The 22,280-nt window shown below is 39.6% G+C and overlaps 1 protein-coding gene across 1 annotated transcript; it reads right to left on the bottom strand.

Annotated features, from left to right (window-relative positions):
* Positions 1-3,560: 3,560 nt before the first annotated feature.
* CHMP4C (charged multivesicular body protein 4C) lies at positions 3,561-21,536 on the bottom strand. The gene is made up of 5 exons (XM_085314333.1): positions 21,198-21,536; positions 12,864-13,041; positions 11,805-11,919; positions 8,564-8,672; positions 3,561-6,278 (listed from the first exon to the last, which is right to left on the bottom strand). Exons 1-5 carry the CDS (start codon positions 21,391-21,393, stop codon positions 6,214-6,216), a joined length of 663 nt encoding a protein of 220 aa, XP_085170459.1. The 5' UTR covers positions 21,394-21,536; the 3' UTR covers positions 3,561-6,213.
* Positions 21,537-22,280: the final 744 nt, after the last annotated feature.

Raw genomic sequence — 22,280 nt, 5'->3', positions numbered from 1 at the left:
TTCCTGGTTGTTCTCTGCACTTCTGGTAGCCAGATCATGGGGTGGATAGCTTGTGGTTTGAAGAGCTCTCTCTTTCTCCTTCATTCTGTAGTCCATATGTTCCTCTTACAGGGGCAAGCAGGGGTTTCGGGTGAGAGATGCACCCTATAATGGCACTTACTTTGTTCATTTAGGGGAAGTCTTCCCCTGAAGAAGTTTTCAGCATCAGTTGCTAATTTAGAGAATTTCTAGCATAGTTTGTAGTATAATGTACAGCAAGGGGATAGTAACTTCTGTGGGAAGAGGCAGATGAGAAAAAAGTGGAATCTTTTGCAAATATTAAAATCAGCCATTCAGTGAGATGGTGATGGGCCTATGAAGGTGGTGTTCCTGCTTATGTGTACAAGAAGGGCCCAGATAAGCCAGCTTCTAGCGGAGATTTTTTTTTTTTTTTTTTTTTTTTTTTTTTATCTCTCACAGCAATTGGATTTGACTCACTCATTCCTACTTAAATAGACAATTAAAAAAATAAAGTACAAGTGTTGCAAAAATATTGTGAAAACTTACATGTTATGAAGGAGTATTAAACAATGAAAATTTAGCTCAAGCTTGCTGTTAGTTAACGTGAGGGAGAGTATGTGCAAATAATTACTTTTATCTTTGCTGTCCCTGTGTTGTGAACAAGTACTGGCATCTTTGGTACATTATGTGAACGTTTCAAATCTGAATCTAGAAAATCCTGAAAAGGCCTACATATTTTTCTTTTCAAAGCACGTCACACAAGACTCATGCTATTCTAAAGGTCAAAGCAAAGATACTGGACATCTCTCAACATACACACATCTTTGTTCTTGCTTCATGCTATACCCATGCTGGTGTACGATGGAATATAGTAGAGCAAAGGTTGGCTCAGATTTAAGTTTCTCTGATACAATCTATCTGATCTCTAGACAGATTCTCAGTGTACATATGTCGGTGGCTTGAGTGCCTGGGATTTACTCTGTGATTTTTTTTCTTTTTTCTCTCAATGTCTCCTTTGTGAAATGTAACCTTCCTGTTCCAACTAAAGGTGTTTGATACAATATATAAGTAAAATCTCTAGTCACATTAATGCTATTACAAACCTTTTCTAGAAAATTTCTTGATTCATGCAATAGGAATTTTTCCTAACTCAGCTGTTAAACTAATTCAGTTAGACACGTTTTGCTGACAGTTTCCAAAGCAGTGGAAGCTAGAGGTTTCAGGCTGGAAAAGTGTGATGTGATCTTTGCTACGCAAGTTTAGCTATTAACTTTTGAGACTTTGTATTACAGCCACAGGAAGGTCACTGGTAACACAATCCATTCTACTTGTGCGTCCATATGCAGTTTCCTTTGATTCCTTTTTGTTTTAGCAGCAACGACATCAGCCAAAGAAGGCATTTTTTCATKGAGGACTTTTAACACTTCATCCTGCAACTACCGCTGAAGAAAGCTGCCTCAAGGGGAGGGGTTAAAATAGCAGAGTGATTTTGGAGATGATGGCCGAGAAGCCCTGAGCTACCTGCTGTCACCACCAAATTCTGTCTTTGCCACTGCCACATCTGTAGCTCAGCTGAGACACTCTGACAGCCTCTTGTTGCAGGAGGTGAAAGATTTCTTTTCTGAACCTTTTGCTCATGTAATATAAAGGCTATATTTGCTCATAGTGAAAGAATCGGAGCATTATCCATTTATGTGTACTTCTAATATTCTCCTTTTATGGGCCCCTCTTTCTAGACTATTATCCTTCAAGAGKACCATTTTGAAGCCCCCCCCCCCCTTTAAAGTTTCCCTTCCTGGCAGGCCCTTTTCCTTGTGTGAGCAATTAGGCTGAAATCAGGCCCTGTGTGAAAACTACTGCCTTTTCTGCCCAGGTTTCTTGGCAGTATGCTGAACGCAGAGCTCCACCTGGAGGTGTGCAGAGTCCATGCTTGCTGCTGCTCCTGCTAATCACTGCTTCTTGGAGACAGCAGAAGCATTGCAAATGGCAGCACACTGYGCACTTAAATAACCTTAAATACATACGAGGTGTGTATATAGGGTATATACAATAGATAAGTATAGTGTATATATCATAACTCTCTATATCCCTACATATAGGCTGTCCTGGCTGACTTCAGTAARTTCAGCAGCTGTACTAAGGTTCCTTTGGTAAGGCTGAGTCAAATCACAAAAATAAATACAACATATTTCTGTATTAAATAGACCCGAAAAGTTCCATTCCTGCTGAAGTGTGTGTGTTTTAGAGGAAATGGTAAAAAGTAAGTTTGGTGAGGAAAGAGGGGACCATCTATGTAAATACTAGTTGAAGCTATAAAGCAATTCCTTGTCCACTGAAACAGTACACCCTTGAAATCTTATGTCAGGATAAGGAAAGTTACCACATTCAGCATGATTAGTCTCCTCCATACTTTTTATAAAATTTAGCTAACAAATCTCAGCTTCTCAGTTTAGGCACGTATTACCATTAAAAGCTAGCAGAATGAGATGACARGAAGGCAGCAGAGCGAGCAGAGGCAGGGCCGTCAGCAGTCCTGCGGCAGGCGCTGCATCCAGCTGGCCCACAGACAGCGCAGGCCCGTCAGGGGACCCAGGGGCTCACAGGCAGGGGCACGCCAGGGACTTGCTCACCAGCACCTGGGAGAGCACAGCAGGGGCACCCATGACCCCCACAGGAAGGGGGGGGGGGATGTTTTTTCTGGATTAGGTAGTTAAGGCTATGTAGAATTTTGGGGGTATATATTAAAAATTTATAAGTGTTCAGTATTGTGTTCTATCTATCTGTTGCATTACTGATACTGATCCCAATGTACTGATCACGCAGTGATTAGTGTCAGTAACCAATAAAACAGTTCAAATGCAGGTTTCCCCTGCAACACTGATTTGACTGAACAGTGCTACAATGATGGTTTTTGCAACTGCCTCTGCAACTGGAACAGAGGTAGGAAAATATGAGCTAGATAAAAAATGAGACTTGTGATATTTGGCATCTCTCAAGCCCCTCAAGCTAGTCCTGCAGTTAAGGAGGACTCAAAAATGTCTCACAAAATGATGTATGTTTCTACAGTCCTATATAATTCAGGCATCATGTAAAAGCTGTAAGATATCCCCCCTCTCCCCTCAACCTGGCCTGTGTTTATATTGAAACTGGTCCTCTGATGTTTGGCAAAGAGGCCTTGAGGCTTTAAAAAGAGACAGAGGTTTGACCATAAAGATTTGACCATTTCATCTTTCAACTAAGGGCTGAAAAGTGAAATATATACATTTCTGAAACACTGAGGCGATCTAGTAAAAAAGAGTAGTAGGTGTTTTGGACACATTGAAATAAAGAATCCCTTCAAACATAATTAAGGCTGAAGGAATGAAGCCCAGACACCATAGGATATATTTTATATATATATGTATATATTAAAGTAAATTACCTATGTTCAAGGACCAATACAATAAAAAAAAATTCTTAAATCTTCAGAGTCTTTAAGAGCACGATATCCTAATGACAGTGCAGAGAGAGTACTTAATGTTTTCCTGACAGAAAAATAAATACAATCACATAGGATGACACCAAAATATTTATTTACAGCATACATATATATATATATATATATATATATTAATTTTTTACTTTATCTTAAAATATTTCCCCCTTTTTGATGACACCCAGATTAAAATGTCCAAGCCTATTAATCGAAGAAAAGATTTCCAAAATAAATAAGAATCAGGAAAAGAAGTCAGCTATAGTACACCAAGTTCACCATGTGCTTCCAGAGTCCTCYTGTAAAATATGTCTGAGTTAATAGAAAGAACGTTTACAATAACACATTGACACTATTCAAGCTCATCTGTTTACATGCTGAACAAATACCATCTTGTCACAGAAGAGAGACACATGTTCAAAAAAGAAAGAGGCAGTTGTCACAGTTTCATCTGACTTTACATAGAAAAGAGCTACTTCCTCAGATGAAGTAAAACCCTACAATTCCATTGCTTTTGAAGGAAAAACACTGATCTACCGTCTCACAAGCACATATGAGAAAAAGCACTCCAGTTACGGGAGCCCATGCTGTATTTTGATTGATATACATGACTATAGTACTTCTCAGTATAGCCTCACAAATCAAGCATGTCCTAGCCTCTGACTTCGTTGTCCTGAAACACCAGCCACTGTACTCAAACCTTTAGAGCAGCTCAGGTGAATGACCATGGTTACTGTTCTTCCTCCTTCACAAGTTCTGTTTTTAAAGTGCTTGCTCTAAAATCGATACAAGCTGAAGATATCTGAAGCTTCCCAGGATCGGCATTTGGCCAAACCACTGATGGAGGTTGGCAGTCACACATCAGCTTGCAAAGGAGAAGGCTGTTCCTATGATTTCTTCCTCCCTGTGGGGTGTGTTCACATGGACAATGTTTGCACAAAAGCTGCAGGTCCACATTTTCCAAAGCGGACTGAAAATCATTTTACTTTCAAACTGGAAGCTGAGATATGTATTTTGGTTAGTCTGTAGAACATTTTAAATATGGTGTTATGCAAGTGCTAAGTATTGGAAAACCAGTAATACAACAAAGAACAAATGCTAGAAGCCAGTCTTTCCAAGCTAAGCATGTGACTATCTTGGCATGACCTCACTTGCTTTCATAAATAACAGATGTGCTCACAAGCACATGGCCAGTGAGTCTTGCACAGTTATGCAGAGTACACTAATGCTTTCTCTACCTAATTCAGAGACTTCCATAGACTGCCTTAACCTTGAAAATGGGATCCCAGCCAAATGGCTTAGCAAATGGATTCTAAATAACTCAGAATATTTGCTATTTTACTAATTATGCCTGTCAAGAAGGCTTCTGGCTGGCTTCTTATCCTGAATTTCAGCAAGCAATAAAACTAAATGACATTTTGGGAGTATTTGGTTTCCTACAGATAGTTCATAATATATTTTTAAATTTAAGTAGTTTTAATTTTTTTTTTCTGATGTAAAAGAAAAATAGAATGTTCCAGTTTTTCTCTTCTCTCAACAGAAAGGGATAATCTTCCTGGTGTCTCCAAATTTTAGGATGGAATTACACACTTAATCTTCTCCTATAGGAATCTTATCTGAAATAAATCAGAAAAGGACTCAATCCTTCATTCATATGGATGCAAAACAAAAGCAATTCCACTGCAGAGAATGAAAGAGTCTTGAAAAAGGAGAAGTTATTTCCATAGTGTAAATTTTTGGCTTCATCCACAGAACTCAACTTGAAAGGTTCTGAGCATCCCATGTCCAGAAATACACATACTAATGTTTACACTTAACATAAAATACAACAGGCAGTTGGCTGAAGCCATCTGCTAGACCCAGCAAATCACAAGCTAAAGCCCACCATAAGAAGCCATCAGTCTTATGCTTCTACAGATCTACAGACACCAAGTCTTCCATTATTTCCTAGGTGGTTCAATCACCAGTAAATTTAGATTAACTTGAAAACAAGAAATCAAGACCACTTTGACTCTGCTTTCCAACTTCCCAGGAAGTCCATAGTGTTTTACTGTTTCATTGTGATTGACAGCAAGCTAATAGCACAGACCCTTAAGTCTTACTAAATAAAATTTGTTCATACAAAGTAGTCTATTTAATTTTTGTTTTCCATTTGAAGAGTGAGTGATTTACCTATATCTACAGTAGTTTAGCATTCAGAGTGGCATTTACTCCTTAAATCAAAAAGTAGTCAACTTGGCAATAATGTACATCAGCTTTACAAGCATTCAGAATATTCTATCAGCTTTTACTCAGAGTTAAAATCATTTCCATTCATAAATCGAATACAAACAGGAACTGAATACTCATAAATGCAGCTGTGTGCACATATGTGGGATATACAGGTCTCACAAAATAGCAAGAAATAGTAAGACATTGCCTAAGGAAAGTTGATATGAATAAAAATACTTTCACAATGCCAACATTCTAACAACAAAACAAACCTCTGCCCAAGGTCGGAAAAACTTTGGGGCTTGGAGGGCTAGGAAATTTTGGCAGCTATTGAGGTTTGTTTGTTTGTTTGTTTTTAAACTAATTCAGCAACATGAAAGTCACACAACTATTTTTAGTATGAGTGGTCCTGAAAAAAAAAGAAAAAAGAAAATTCAATCTGTATGAAATGCAGCCACACTGAATTGGCTATAACATCTGCACTATAACATCTGCATGGTAATGTTCAATGTTATAAGAAAACCACACTCTCATGAAGCCCAGGCAGCTAGCTGCTTCATTTCATCTTCATCTTCTGCTCTCTTCCTGGTCGATACTGCAGAGAGAGATTAAAAATAATCACTGACTAATGCAACAAAGAAAAACATTTTATTTGTTAGCATTAAGACTTGCATAGTGCTTTTCAGTTTGAACATCTCTTATCAATTTACTGAGTAGCAAGCTAAATATAGGTAACATAGTGATGAAGCTGATGAGAGATGTGAGTATTCCACCACACTACTATCTTGCATACAACTTCTACTGAAAGGCTCCCACAGAAAATATATTTAGCCATAAAATTAAGAGAGAGTGTGCACCAGAATGCTACCAACCCCTGTTCTCTGACCTCCACAAGTGACCTACCCCACTACCATGGCTGGCTGCACACCCTGCTGCCTTGCTGAAGGGTTCTGCATGTGCATGTCCAGTCTCCAAACAGACACACCCAAGTTTAAGGAGAGGTATTGTTTATTAACAAGGAGAAAGAAATTCCTAAACGTGCTTTGCTCAGATGACATCTGTGGATCTTCAGTTAACTACAGTGGTCACAGCAACAGCAATTCCCAGCTCTGTACCAAGTCCCACATACATTTTCTCTCTTTTTTTTTCCCCGCTCCAAATCTACAATCATACATCTTCACACTCCCTGAGCTAAAACCTCCCCCAAATAACTGTCACTCACTGATCTGCAGGCACAACAGCCCAGGACTCAGTCTTAGACTCTTTCCATCTCTAGGCTTTCTGTGTCAGGATTCGCATTCCTCCAAACATCAGTGAAATACTTTACTGGGTCCACCAGCCTTGTGTATGTGTTAACAGATGTCAGTGGCCAGCTGGCTCCTGCCTGTGGCAGCCATACTGCTGGGAGTCATGGTAAATCATCTTGAGAGGGGCTGCATACCACCAGGTGTGTGAGTACCACTGTCAGGGACTAAAGCTGGGAGAAGGGCACAGAAGACCTGAGTTACAGTCTCTGCTCTACCACTGGTTACTGAGTGGCTTAGGAAGGTCACTGTGCCCCATCTGTGTGAGATACTATGGGAGATACTGTGTCACTCAGTATCCCCATCTATAAAGTTAGAGGTAATATGCATCACCAGCTAAAAGCATTATAGAACCATTAACTGTTGTTATTATTTCAGTATTTCTGCGTAACAGTAAGCATCCAGTTTCAGAAAATATGAACCAATTTAGCACTTGCTAAACTTAATGTTTAGTTATTAAGCCTTACTTAATACTTAAACTGTATAAACATACCCAGCTAATTTTGCCTGACACAGTCATACAAACAAATGAAATAGCAAATACTACTATATAGTAAGAAGCACATGGGAGTGGCCTGAATTTAATAATTTTGTCAGCTGGCACAGCTGGATCTGGAAGAGGATGTATGACCAAGTCTTAAGTACCAAGACTGGGATTTGCACTTTTTCCTCAAAACATGTTTTACTAGCTGTTGTGCAACTTACACGAGCAGAAGAAGCCGTGATCTCAGTATAAACATTTTAAACCTCTTCTCAGAGATTTAAGCGTTGTCTGCCAAAATATACATAAAGAGTGTTTGGTTGAGCTGGTTCAGGTAACCTGTTTGGCAGCAGAATGTACCTTAAAACAATTTGCACTACACATGTGCTGTCCTTGCTAAAAAATATTTATATTCTTTTACCAGCATCAGTACACAGTGACTCTTTCCACTGATAAAAGGCAACAGTGACACAGTAAAAGGTATAGTTAACAGTTGCCTGTCTCTGGCTTAATTCAGAACAAATAGTGTTGGACTACAGAAAAACATCAGATGTATAGCTAACTTTTGAATTCTGATTCTGATCTTCTTAATTTTAGAAATAAGTCTGTTTTGTAGAAAGTAAGTGAAAGAATGACAATATTTCTTTAAATTTGTACTTCCTGTCACCTTCTTAATTTCTAATTAAAATATCAGTGGCAAGTATCAAACCCCACCCTACAAAGGAGATCTCTATGACACAAATATTTTCAATCTGAATTAGTCAGACTAATTAAAATAGGCTAAGGATTTAACTGCCAAAAGAGAAAAAAAGTCTTCCCATTCCTCACTGATCTCACTACATATTTCAGTAGAAGACGTATCAGCATATGTGAAAGATCAAGTTCCCTGAACTCATCTCCCCAGATCTATGAAGAATTTAGTTCTAAACCCTTCCATACAGCAAATGAGAATTCTACTTCCACAGATACAAAAATACTATAATGAACCAATAGTACTTTAAAAATTATAACAGAGATAAACGCATATCTTCCTCTCCTCCTGTTCACAGCACGGCTTAATCATAGGAAACTTAAAATGGCAAGCAAGCAGTTTACCAGCGCGAGACGGCAGTGATGTGGATGGAACGCTTGGCAGTCTGACATCTGTCATTCTCTTATTCATTTCTTCTTGCTCCAGTTCTTCTAATTCTGCCATCAACTCATCCTAAATTCAAGGAAAACATTATTTACAAATTCATTGTCCTGCCGGGAAACTCAGGCAAGCGCTTTTTAACCACTACAAAGCAAAGCACTACTGACTTAACAGTTTATACTTGAAAATAAGTATCAGAAAACAGCATATTGTCAGCATAACTTTTAGTAAGTGTGGGGTATAATAATAAATCTTATTTAAAAGTTGAAACAATCATTTCAGAAAGCATCCAGGCTCTGCTGGTTATAAGGAAGGCTGGCATTAAGTGCATTATGCTACAGCCCTAGCAGATTAAGCTCAGAATTATATACGATTTCAAAGCAGCACTGGAATCAGAGCTTTCCCCCTGGGTCTGGTTATTCACTCCTGATGCATGTAACACTCTTGGAATTTTAGCTGGAGAAGCTTTGGACAGATGTTCTAACCCAATTTTGTAACACTTAAAAAAGCTTTACCCTTAAAAAAACAAAAACTTATTCCTTGGCAGGCGCATCCCAAAGAAATCAAGCCAATATTTACACATCTGTAGAGAAACAGACCTTTGTCACTTAGATAAAATGGTTTAAAAAGGTAAAAGTGACTGGGGCAAAGGGGGATCCGCCAGGTTTTGAAGTGGGCTTTGCCTACTCATTTATCACCAATATGGAAATTAACATTATAATGACATAGCCACTGTATGTCTTCCTAGAATTGCTTTCCTACTTTTATTTATTTTAAGGTCAAAAAAAGGCTAGTTAATCAGTCTGATCTCATACACAGTGCAAATCCACATTAGCTAAAAGCTTTGGCATCAGGCCCACCCCTGATGATGTTYGACTGACAGCAGATCTCTCAAAGAAACATCCAGGCTGGGACCCTATGTCTTAGGCACTTAGTTGAGGTGCAAATCTTTCTGTATTTTAAGTGCCTAAACAAGTGGTGTGAACACAATCTTCTTAAAAAAGTTAATTTCTAAGTCCTTGTAAAGTCAATGGAAACAGGTACTTCTGCAGATTTTAGAGGGTCACCTAACCCCCTCTCAGACCAAATTAGGCCTTAACTCCCTCTGTTGAGCAAGTAAGCAACCAAGAGATGATGTCAGCCATGAAAGGCTGGCTCCTTTTTAAGGAGTTGGAGGAAGCAGTGATCCCTACCTTTAACATAATACTGTAATAGCTAGGATATATGCCCTGGAAGTCAGATTTTAAGTCAAACAGCTTGGACTTGCGTTTCCCACAACTTGACAATTGCTCTGCRGCTAAGCTGTGCCATATTGTAATAGATGTAACAAATCCTCTTTCTCCTGTTTAAGCTAGGCCAGAAGGAAAATAGAGGGAAAAGTCATGAGGAGGGGAGCAGAATCTGAGTTCCAGACTTTGCCCACTGGAATTTGCATATATCTYGCGTTTGATTATTAGAAACAGGTCTCCAAGCAAGAATTGCCTCTCTCAAATGAGTATCCTACTCAGGTAAAGCAGAGGTTGTTTGCATTCTTCATTACATACACTGTGTCATCCCAGAAACAAAGAATCCCTATGTTTTTCTATCTGAAGAAGTATAAATTACATGCTTTAACAGTCTCCATCTGTGTACAATGGGTGCAAGAATATAAGTGTGTGGTCAAAATGCTCTTCAAAAAACAAAATTAAATATCATCCTCCAACACAAATCACCTCATAACACAGTGATTAAGTCATTGATTCTAGTTCTTCTAAGCTAAAGAGGCCTTTGCACCAGGTTTCCCAACTACTAGACAAGCGCCCTATTTAGCCCTTATGCAAAGCAAGGTGTTGGTATAATGATGCCTCATATAAGAGACAGTGGCTTGCTAGAACAGGCCTTTCTGAACAAGCCCATCAACTAAGATTAGCATGTGTTAGGAACTTTCAGGTCAATCTACAACAAGCTTACTGAGTCTAGACTCCTACAAATTAACACTGATGCTAAGTGACACTACATAGCATGGGATGGAGGTGTTTTTCAGTTGTCCAAGGTCCAGTTTATACAGCCTGAAACCCATTCCTCATGCCAGTATTCATTAGTGCTTCTAGAAAAGTTCATTTACACTGAAAGTGGAAAGACAGGAAAGTAGGCAATGCGAAAAGTAAAAGAACCATTACTGTTTTTCAACAAACTATCAAAAGGATATCTATTGAATAAATAGACAAAAATCAAGCAAAGATAAATGCATATGTTGCATCATATCTGCTCTTAATTTGRGTACATGGGAATGAATTAGTTGGGAGGGATTATTTGATTCTTTAGGTTATTCTTTAAATGATTCCAAGTGCTTGGTCATTTTAAAACATAGTTAAAAATAAACTGACTGTGATATTGAACCTGATTACCAGCTCTGCATTCCATAGATTGTAAAAAAACTGAATATACTAGAACCTTGAATACTCAACCATACTTGTTGGTTGAATCAGAAACAAGTAATGGCCTGATAAGATACACAAATCCAAGTCCAGGGACCCTGGAAAGCTTCTGCAGCAAATTTTCAGAAGGTACTAGATAGCTCGTGATGTTTTCAAAAGAAAAGAGCTCAAAGATTGAATTCTCATTGCTTCCAACAGGAGTATCTTCTACCAAATTAATCTACTTCTGTAGAATTTCTGGAAAATGCTGAGAAGACCTGCATCTCCAGGTACCAAATAATTCCCTTTAAAATCTGGCCCAAATATTCAGAATTGTGAACAATAATCTTTAAGAAGTCAGACTGCAGCAGTCTGTGCTTTCCTCACTCTCTGTGCTTCTTCTGTGTTTGTCGGCCTACAGTTACATTCCCTGGGCAGACTCCATCTCCTTCCTGAGATCAGGTTAATGACAGTGCAGTAATAGCAACAGCACCTAGCAAGAAAGATGTCTATTTGGAGCACAACAAATTAAAGGTTTCAGCATCCATTTGGAGCAGTAAAAAATGGCATGCTTTAGTGCTCTCCTTTTTCCACAGTACAAAAGAGAATAACAAGTATCAGTGTGCAGTCAAAACTTACTTTGAAAAGAAAAGAAGACATAAAATGTCCTTGATAGGATAAGCTAGAACAAATCAATTTTACAATTACACTTTCTGAATAAAGAATTTTTGGAGTAAACCACTGCAAAACAAAATAACCATTGGGTCATTTTATAGACAAAACTCACAAGGTTTAGTGAAGTACTAACCTCATCAAACTCATCACCAAACCCAGCTCGGTTTGAGATAGCATCTGAAATTTCCTGGGCAACATCTTGCTGTTCAGTGATGTCTTGCATCAAATCATCAATTTTGTTTAAGTCCCTGGCAAAATGATGTGGAAACAGTTTTGAAAGATATATGATTCAAATCCTACAGGAGAGACTCTGAAATACCTTTCTTAAAACAGACTATACATACACCCATGGGCATGAAAAGAAAGAGCAGAACTCTGGGGGGATACTTTCTTACATCTACACCTTAATTTTTCCTGGCACCCTTCTTTGTGTCACAGTCAGCCAGTTCAATTCCTTCCACTTCGGAATTATAGCAAAAGTCAGACTGCAGCAGTCTGTGCTTTCCTCCCTTTCTGTGCTTCTTAAGTGCTTGTCAGCCTACAGTCACATTTCCTGGGCTGACTCCATCTCCTTCCTGAGATCAGTACCTTTACAGATGCATCTTTTTTGATCTTAAGCTTTCAGCCAGAACTGGTGAGAACTTAACAGGACTATTCCCCACTTAAAAGCTTCCCCTTATTGTTAACTTCATCACTGTTTCAGTTCCTGTTTATTTTCCCAGAACAAYCTCTTCTGATTTAACTCTGCTTATTCAGGCAGAAAAACACCCCACCGAACAATACAGAACATATGAAAATACTACATATATATAAATATTAGCCTTTTATTATTCAGGTCTAACTAGCACTTTGAATCACACAATCCAGCTTACACACTTTGAGGAAAAGAGTTCAGTTAGTTTCTTCAAATATCTTCTACTTCTGCCCTTGATTTTTACAGATCTGTACTGCCAAGATATATTGATACAGCTAGTGCCACATGGATCTCCTTAGTTAGCTGGACTTCCTACTGGATTTGCCAAGAAGAGATATTTTGCTGCCAAATATAACATTACAGCACCAACTGCATTCCTGAAATTAAATGCTCGAACCAAAACAAAGACAAACTGGCTAAGAAGATAACAGACCAAGTGATGAAATGATTTACAGGTATGTAGTAAGCTCATCTTGAAAACTAGTAGAAAGCACTTACATATTTTCATGCACTTTTTTCATAGCTTGTGCAGCATAACCCATATTCTTGAGCACTTCTGTGTTGGTATGGGAATTTTCCAGTGCTTCTCTCTGGAACTCAATGGTTGAGAGTGTTCCATCAATTTGACTCARCTGTTTCTCATACCTCTTTTTTCTCTTCAGTGCTTGTAAGGCAGCTGGAACACAAACAGGCAAAGTACACTGTGTATTTTCATAGTGAAATGCAAGTACAAGAAGTTCAGTAACAATCTGACCTGGAGAATTCTCACCCTCCTACCTTACTAGTAGAAAGACAAACTTGGACCACACCAGATCAGCAGCCTGTTTATCACCAACATGCTGTTGCATGAACATGCTGGGAAGCCTCTTTTAGGTTAACTCCTTTTAGTATCACAGGGAAGAGCAGCTTCTTCCTCCACTCTAGGAGATCTTGAATTCCATCCTGTGCACACAGCCAAAGCAGGAGATGACAGGGAGGAAAAGGGAAAATGTTGAAGAGGAATCAGAAAGGAGGGAACAGGGTAAAGAAAAAGAGGTTGCAAAACATACGTAAGAAATAAGGAAGACAGAGTAAGAATAATTACATCTCTACCAATGCTGCTTTCTAAACTGGGTCTGAGAAACAGAAATCGAAAAGTGCAATAGAAAGTCCTAATCACCTAACCATACAGGCCGGTTAGATCAGAGGAAAGATTAACACTTCTCGGGCTTTCAGTTGTATCTATGCCTGGCTGTTACGACTAACCTTTAAACCTTCAAACTTGAAAATATATAGCACTTTGTGGACAAAGCCACAGTCAAATCTAGCTACTCCCTATTATCTTTGTAAGTGAGTGTGATAGCTTAGCAAATATAAAACAGTAATAAGCAGCATACTTCGCCCATAGTAAATCATTACCAGCATAAATGCATGTGACAAACAGAAGGACAAAAAGGCTTCACTTAGTCTCTGGGTGTGGAATACAACCCTGCCACAAGCATTTCCGGACCACTGTCCTTTCCAAAATACACAATGCCAGACAAGAGTAAGGTGTCTGAGTTAACTCATTGTATTTTCAATGACAATTAATATCCCTATGTCCTTTCTCCTGTCTCGCATTTCATCTCTAAATTAGGATCAGTGCCAGCAAGCATTTGCAGCACAGCAGCCCCACAAACTCAAACAACTAACAGCAGAGATTAACTAATTCAAACAACTAACAGCAGCTGGTGTCCTATTGAACCAATTGTCAGGTGGAATAATACACGCATTGTGGTACCCAACTTTTCAAACAAATCCAGGTGCCCTGCAAGAAACAGGCACAGATTTATTGTGAGTTACAGTGCACACTAAGATGTGCTGTGCATTACTGGTAAGTGCTTGAATCAACATAGTCCAAATTACTTATCAGTGGCTGCACAAGGGCAAGCATTTGCTCAGCCTGTGAAACACAGAGTGTCACAATTCTAACACTTGCAGTAAAATGTTCCAGGACAACAATCTGCAATCGCAACAGATCATGTTCAAGTTGAAGATTTTCCCAAATTTTGGGGGATGGTCCAAAGATTATATATATTCTGAAGAAGACTAACAAATTCCAGCTGATACTATGCAAATAACAAATAGGAGAATTTTGATTCCTATTGGCAATTCCAAAATATATCTATATTATATCTGTACTTAATGGCTGTGCCAGAGAGGACTCTAAAGTCATATGGACCTAAAAAAGTTAACTGGCTCATTCAGAAAGACTTGAGTTTGAGTAAATAGCTACTATGTGGAAATACTCTAGCCAATGTTTTTCAGAAATCTCTATTGATGCTATTATTATTGACTGCTCAAAGAAAAAATTGATTTCCTCAATTACATGCAGAGTAGTTGTTTTCAAAACCCTGCAGGTTCCTGTATAAGATTTAATTAAACCATATTCAAACTAAGAAATTATAAAATAATTTAAATTAAAATAATGTAAACTCTCTGCAACTTTACCTATTCATATACAGCTTTTTCTAACTACTGTACTACAACATATCACTTTTATTAATTCTCTTTAGTTTTACAGTAACTTGCAGAACAAAGTACTTGAGAGTAAATTAATTCATATTTCTTCCTTATCATCCAAGATATTATATATTCCAACACCATATGATATGATTTTGTCACATATAGTAAATGAACTCTGAATTTGAAAGGATACTTATTGCCCAGTGTTTTGTAGTCACAGCTACTACAGCTAGGATATGAGGATTTCCTCACTGTTTTGAAATCTTATTTTCTACATTTTACAGACTCTCATAAGCTTTTTGATTAAACGATTTTCCTACTACACATGTCAGCATGTTAAAAGTTGTGTGCAACTCTTGCCAAGGGCTTTTGCATTATAATAAACAATTGAAAAAGAACATAATTTCCATCAAAAAGCAAAGAAATTGAATGTCAAGGATAAACTTTACTGAAGGTCACAGAATGAAATTGCAAAAGGGTGTTGCCCGTTCCAAAGATTTCAGAAAAGGAAGAGAGTCAGGTAGGAAGAATCTAAACATCATCTGATGAAATAAGTGTAATACCCATTTAACCAGGAAAAGAGGAAGGTTTCCTTCAGGAAAAAGGAATCTCATACACTGTCTTCATTGCACTCCAGAGAAGCAGTTCACCTCCCTCACAGTGATACGGTAGCGGATGCCTGGGCTTTAGCATCTCTTATGCGCMCTACTTCTGGACTCAGCTGTCCAGCAAGCAGGATATATCTCATGGCATTAGGAACCACTGCTCTTGTATTCTGAGTTTTTATTTTATTTTCAAGATACGTAGCTGGAATTACAGTAGACTACTATGTCGGTCAGTTTACGTATTTAGAACTACTTTCATTAACATATGGAAGGACACTTTCCAAATTCACTATGCTGATATTTTATTAAGGAAGGAAAGATGGTCGGACAATAGTGATGGAGACCCAGGTTTCTGACAGCAAGAACAAAGATAGTAGTCCTGGCGCCTTCACCATGTCTTCACAACAGATCAGAATGAAATAGACAGTACAGTGATGCTGATACCTGTATCTGTCGAGCCCACCACTGGCAGCCACCAGTAAGGGAACAACTGATACAATATTCTGAAGCAGAAATAAGAGCACCATCAAGTAAACCTTATAATTCCTAAGGGAAACTTGGTAAAGAAGGAAAAGAGCATTTCCTCAGAAGATATATCATTGCTATGAAAGTTCTGCACATCATCCCTGGATGCACTTTACAAACTGTTTCAACAAAACTCAAGCCTCACTTACAACCAAGTATTTAGCTCCTCTCCCTCCCTTAGGAAAGCTTCTTCGTGCTTTACTATTGGTGCCTATTTGCAGCCACAGAAAATGTTGCCGAAATTACCTTTTCTCATTTATCTTTATCTAACGCGATCAAAAACAAACAAACAAAAAATCCTAAAATACAAATGTCATGTAGATGGCATAAATTTGAAAGTAATGACTATTTTAATTCATAGCACATACCTATCATAAATACCTAGGAGCACTCACTTTCTAGTAAGAGCAAGAATATATTCTGTAAAAAATATTACTGTACAGACTGCTGACTTGTTGTTAGGAGACCAGCTTGACTACTAAAGACATGTTTGCAGTGTTCTCATTGCTAAATTTAATCCTCCTTCACTGTTATTTCTTCACTATTAGTAGCACCATGCAGAAGACTGTCTATCAGCTTATCCAGCAAAAAAAGTCCTGCTTTAAATATGACCATGAAGAGCAAGGAACAATGGTTGTATATCACAGAGCAAAGCTGATAAATGGTGCAATAGTGATTACCTTCCTTTTTAACTCAGCACATATTTCTTATTAACACAGGTCTCTAGTTGCCATTGCAATATGAAGAGGCCCTCTTGGATGTGAAATTATACACATAGTCTCTTTCTCAAGGCTAATGCCAGCTCTAAGGGCTTTCTGGTTCGGGCACATCCGTAAAAAAAAGGGGGGTTGAAATGAGCAAGACTCCCTTGGCAGCAGGTGTTTGGCCCAAATCTGCTTACACCTACGCTCTCTGGCCAAGAAGTATTTTTGAGGATGTGCAATGCCTGCCTCCCAGCCTGATACTTACACTTCTGTTCTGTAAGGGACTCGTGGAGTACAGGTTCTGATCTCACTTAACATCAGTAGCAACGAGAGGTAATGTTGCTGAGACCACAACAAATCATACAAGCTTAAGAAAGATCATTATCAGCATTTATAATCCTTAAAACTTGTGATTATATGCAAATTCTCCCACAACCGAAGCAATAATTCAAAAACAGTACTCTACTTGATTCATTATAACCGTTCCAGTTCACAGAAGATACTTTAGACATAATCTCAAAGAGAAAAGAACAAGGACTGTAAACCACAGAACAAAATGATACTAGAAGGCTTCTCAACAGCGCTACACCTAAAAACCCTCAGTCCCAACCTGCCACACACCCTCCCACAGGAATGAGAGCCCTGTCGGTGTTAACATACCACTACTACCTCACTGCTTAGTTTCAATAACCTTCTGGTTGTGACTAACTCATGGAAAAGGAATGCCACATGGTATTCTTACACAGGCCTTGCTCAAATGTACCACATGACATATGTAGCAGCATTATTAGTAAAAGCCTACATTTGCTATTCCAACTGTCTATATAAGTTTTATCTTCAGAAATATTCTGTGACTCTCTGGTTAAACCTTCCTCCTGTTCTGAAAAAAAGTTGTATCAGCTTTTAATTTGTTTTATTTCTTTTCATCTAGTCTATTTTTTTAGGATCTGTAGAAGATGCCTGGCTAAGACACAACCCTTCAAACTGCAGCATTTTCACATGCACAAACATGCTTCAGAAAACCCATTTTCCCTTATACAGAATTCTCAAATAATATACAAAAAAATCAGAGGCAGATATCGCTTGTGTCACTGTAACCGACTCAGATGCACATGCTTGAAAACTCAAACGAGATCATGCTAACTTGGTGTATTTTCTATATATAGATACATCCTACTCCAGTCTCAGACACTCCCATTTTAAATTCTAGAGGCAGTGGGTGTGTGTATGGAGGGTGTAAAATGGAAGGCAAGGGAAGAAACTCAGAAGCAAGGGGATTATTGCAGGAGAAAGAACAAACAATAATGATAAGGAGCAGAGGCTTTTGGAGGACAGAAGTCAAACTTTTACCCTGGAATAATGTTCCCTGTAATGTCTGCATACTCATACAACCTGTACTGCTGATAAACTGACTGTACTGCTGATAAACTGACTTAAAAAAAAAAAAAAAAAAAACCTACTAATTACAATGAAAACATAGTAATTGAATCCAGAAATCAACATAGCCAACTTTCCACACTGCCTCACAATCGGATGCCAAACCTTAAGCCCTTAGGCAAAAGCATCATTCCCAGAATTAAGGAGTCAATATCATTCCACATACTAATTGAATGACCACCATAGTGATGGTAAGTTTGAGATGAAAAAGCATCTGGCAAATGTGAAGACTGGGACACTTCTTTTGTCCTAACCCATCATATTCAAAAAACTGCATATTGTCATTACTGATGTGGATGTAGTGATCCAGAAGTAAAAGAAAACTGAACAGCTTGCCTCTTCCCAGTGCTACGTCCCTCGCTCACTTCAAGCTTAAACAATTTCAATATTCAATATCACTTTCTATCCTTTAAATTTTCCTATACGACCTTCAAAAAGTTCAAGGCAAAAAGCCAATTTGCATTCGGAGTTGAGAGCTGTGCACAGGCTGAAACTAGCCAATATACATAGCAAGAGATACTCTAGAAGAACCGTGACTTTGTATCTGGAATAACGAGAGATTAAAAGATAGTACTAATTGTTAAAGAACATATTGCTTATCACAAAATAATCTCTGCAAGAGGCAATTGAACATAAACTGCTGTTATAGCTTTTAAATCAGGTTAAGTCTTCTAATGTCACATGAACTCATTTAAGAATCACTTGAATTCATGAAAATTTGTTGGAGCTTGAATGTGATCTCGCTTGTGTCACTGTAACCGACTCAGATGCACATGCTTGAAAAATCAAACGAGATCATGCTAACTTGGTGTATTTTCTATATGTAGATACATCCTAGTCCAGTCTCAGACACTCCCATTTTAAATTCCAGAGGCTTCTTAGTGATGCAATTATGAAAAGAACACATTAAAATTTCCTACTAGGTTGCTTTGAAATATTCACTCTAATAAGACAACGCAGGTTAAAATTTCTATTCTCTCATTTGCCTGTATGCGTACATAATGCTACAGTAGTTGCTGGTTACCACAGATTTCCTCTGAAATATATCACAGTATATTAACTAATACATTGTTATATGTAATCAGCAGCAATTAAAACTAACACAATTGTTATATCATATGAAGGAGTATATTTGGAGAATTAAGCTTGCTCCCATGTCTACCAAATTCTATCATTTTGGCAGAGCAAGGTTGTATCTTGTTTCTACTCTGACTGTAGTTTCACTACCCTGTTGGCTTGAGTGTCATTTTTGGCATAAAAAATTCCTATTCTGTTCTTCTTGTCTGACTCTCTCTTTACTGTACTTGACTGTAGGTTACTGAGTCAATGTCAAGAAAGATAAAAGTTATTTTTAATCATTATGAGACCAACAATCCAGTTTGAAACATAACTCCACAAACAAGTGTATAAGTGTAACTCAAGGAACAACATACTGCAGCATAGCAGTGGAAACAAGTACCTAGGAGAAACGCTTCCTACGTCAAATGCTGCATTTCTGAAAGTACAGTGCAAAGCCGTAGTTCGCCAAACACTTGGAACCAGCATAAACCAGCAGGTTAAAAGAGAAGCAGATCTGCCTTTTCCCAACAATGAGTACTCATTCCTCCGTAAGCACCAYGATCTGCTTCACAAGGGCTGAAACACTTGTGCAGCTGCAAAGCCAGCCTACCCAGGGTAAAAATAATCTAGGAAAAAAAAAAAAAAAAAGCCCTAAAACCTAGCTATTGTACAGCTGCTGCATCCAGATTTCTGAAACACACCCCACACAAAGCTCTCCCAGCATAAGGAAGGGAGGAGCACAGGGACAGGAATGAGGCAGGGAACACTGCTCTTCCTGCAACAATGCCAGCTTGAAGTACAGTCTTGGGATGAAGTTTCACAGTGGCATGTCTGGATCTAAATAGGATCCGTCACACAACAGGTTTGTTTTCTTGCATACAGGCAGGATTGTATGTTGCTCACACAAGTGCAAAGTGAACCAGTTCAGGAAGCTTTAGCATTACTTTTTAGTTGGATCACCTCCATTAACAAGTGCATAAGTGCCAGTATCTGCCCAAAGGAACAAGAGGGACACTCCGTTTGGGACAGTGACATAACAAAAAGCCTGGGAGAATGCCAACCTGGATGGCTCAAGTGTTGCAGTGACAGACTCAGTTGCACTGCTGAACTGGCTTTACTCACTTGGACTTTTTGTGCCTTAAAATCTGTCCCATCTCTACCAATGTTTTTAAATCGCTTCTAACTAAATGCTTTTCACTTAAGCATTGAAGTGTCACAAATATGTGAAAAGACTAAGTAAAACACCTTTAATGTGCAACTCCTCACAAATTGTATGGCATTAACTTTATTAATTATCTAGCAAAAGAAAGAGCAGATTAAAGAGTAACTTACTCTTATATCCTGAATTTTTAATTCAAAACGTTTTGCTTCACTTCTGAGCATTCAAAAAAATAAATCTCAGAGTGGTCAGCCAGGACTCAAAATGTCTTTAAAGGGTAATTAAATTAATCTGTTTCTCAAAACCTTTTATATCCCCCCAAATGGCTTGCTGCAATTCTAGTCATTTTCTTCCCAGGGACCATAGCTTCAGTATGAGCAGGATCAAACCTTCAGTATCCCTTTAGTGCTTTCTCCACTGCAGCTAGCAGTAGAAGGATGGTACAGTAGCCACTAATGCTCTGAACTCACTCATTTTTTAGTTTTATCACATAATGCCAAAGTTTGAGGCAAACCATTTAATCACTTTGCTCCTCAGTTACCAGCAATACATACACGAGCAGGCGGGAGYGCCTCACACGCTTCAGGCGCTCTGTCACCTGCATCATCACCGCTCTACTTCTGCACACCCGACCTCCGAGCCTCCGGCCGCACTTTGCGGCGCCAGTTATCCAACTGACACACTGCCTCGACGGTAGTGCATAGGACAGAGATCGCTGAGCAGGCCCCTGGCATTACGAGTTTTAAGTTATTTTAAGTTACTGAGAGTTCTCCTGTCAGTTCATCCTGTTACCGGGTCGCAACAACGAGTCCACACAGCGCCGAATGCTAAGAGATGCCCGAGTCCCAAAGGGTCTCACCTCGCCGGTTCTTGGTGCCGTGCTGCCGGGCTGCCGCCAGCTCCCGCTCGATCCTCGTCTCCAGGTACTCCTGCTTCTTGCTCAGCATCTCCTCGGTCTCCCGCAGCCGCGCCAAGGCCTCCTGCGGCGAGGGGCCGCCGCGGCTCCGGGAGGCGGCCGAGCCGCCCCCCTTGAACAACTTGGAAATCTTGCTCATGGCGGCGGCGCCCGCCCGGCCGCACCAACGGCCGCCCGCTCTGCCCAACGGCCGCCCGGCCGCACCAACGGCCGCCCGCTCGGCTCGGCTCGGCCCGGCCCGGCCCGCAGGAGCCTCCCCCGCTGGCACCGCCGTGACGGCACTTCCTGGGCCTGAGGGCGGCGGCGGCTCCGCGGCGCGGCGCGGCGGGGCGCGGCGCACCTGGCGGCGGGGCGGCCCCGGCGCAGCCCGGCCCCGCTGCGCCCTCCTGGGCCTGTTCATGCGGAGCGCGGCCGTGCACAACGCCTGCACGATGCCCTGCCTTTCCTCTGCAGGCACAGCAGTGCCATCGTGTCCGGCCCAAGCTGTACTCTGCAGACACGTAAAAATCAAAGTGAAAAAAAAAAAAAAACACCCAAAACATACCTGGCTGCAGGGCAGCTTTAAAAAATTAAGGTTCCCTGAAAGACTGATTAATCAAATTTTGTGTTTGATACTCCACAAGCTTCACACCAGCTACTGGGGAAGGGCACATGTGCAGAAAACACAGTCCTGCTTTGTGGCGATTAAAAATCTGAWTAAAGTTGAGGGATGTCTTCACAGACTATGCACTTTTTCCCCTTTAGTCTCACACTGCAAAAGATGCCTTTTCGGAGGGAKGATCACCTTATTATTATGATGCTAACTAGCCTATAACATACGAATGACTGATGCATCCTGTAAATGACGAGGTGACACTGAAGAAAGATTAAAGGGATTCCTCGGGAATACTCTACAGAGCAGTCAAGTGATGATACAGACCCCAGCATGACAAATGACAGCTGTTAGTCATGCTCTTCAATATTCTACGAGAGGACACTCACACACAKAAGAATGAATGTGGGTTAGGACTGGGAAGATAAACACTA

The sequence above is a fragment of the Rhea americana genome, unplaced genomic scaffold (genome assembly GCF_003343005.1).
Source record: "Rhea americana isolate MKP2758 unplaced genomic scaffold, rheAme1 scaffold_40, whole genome shotgun sequence".
Classification (NCBI taxonomy): domain Eukaryota; kingdom Metazoa; phylum Chordata; class Aves; order Rheiformes; family Rheidae; genus Rhea; species Rhea americana.
The sequence above is the reverse complement of the archived record's forward strand: the minus strand, read 5'-3'. Positions and strand labels throughout refer to the sequence as shown.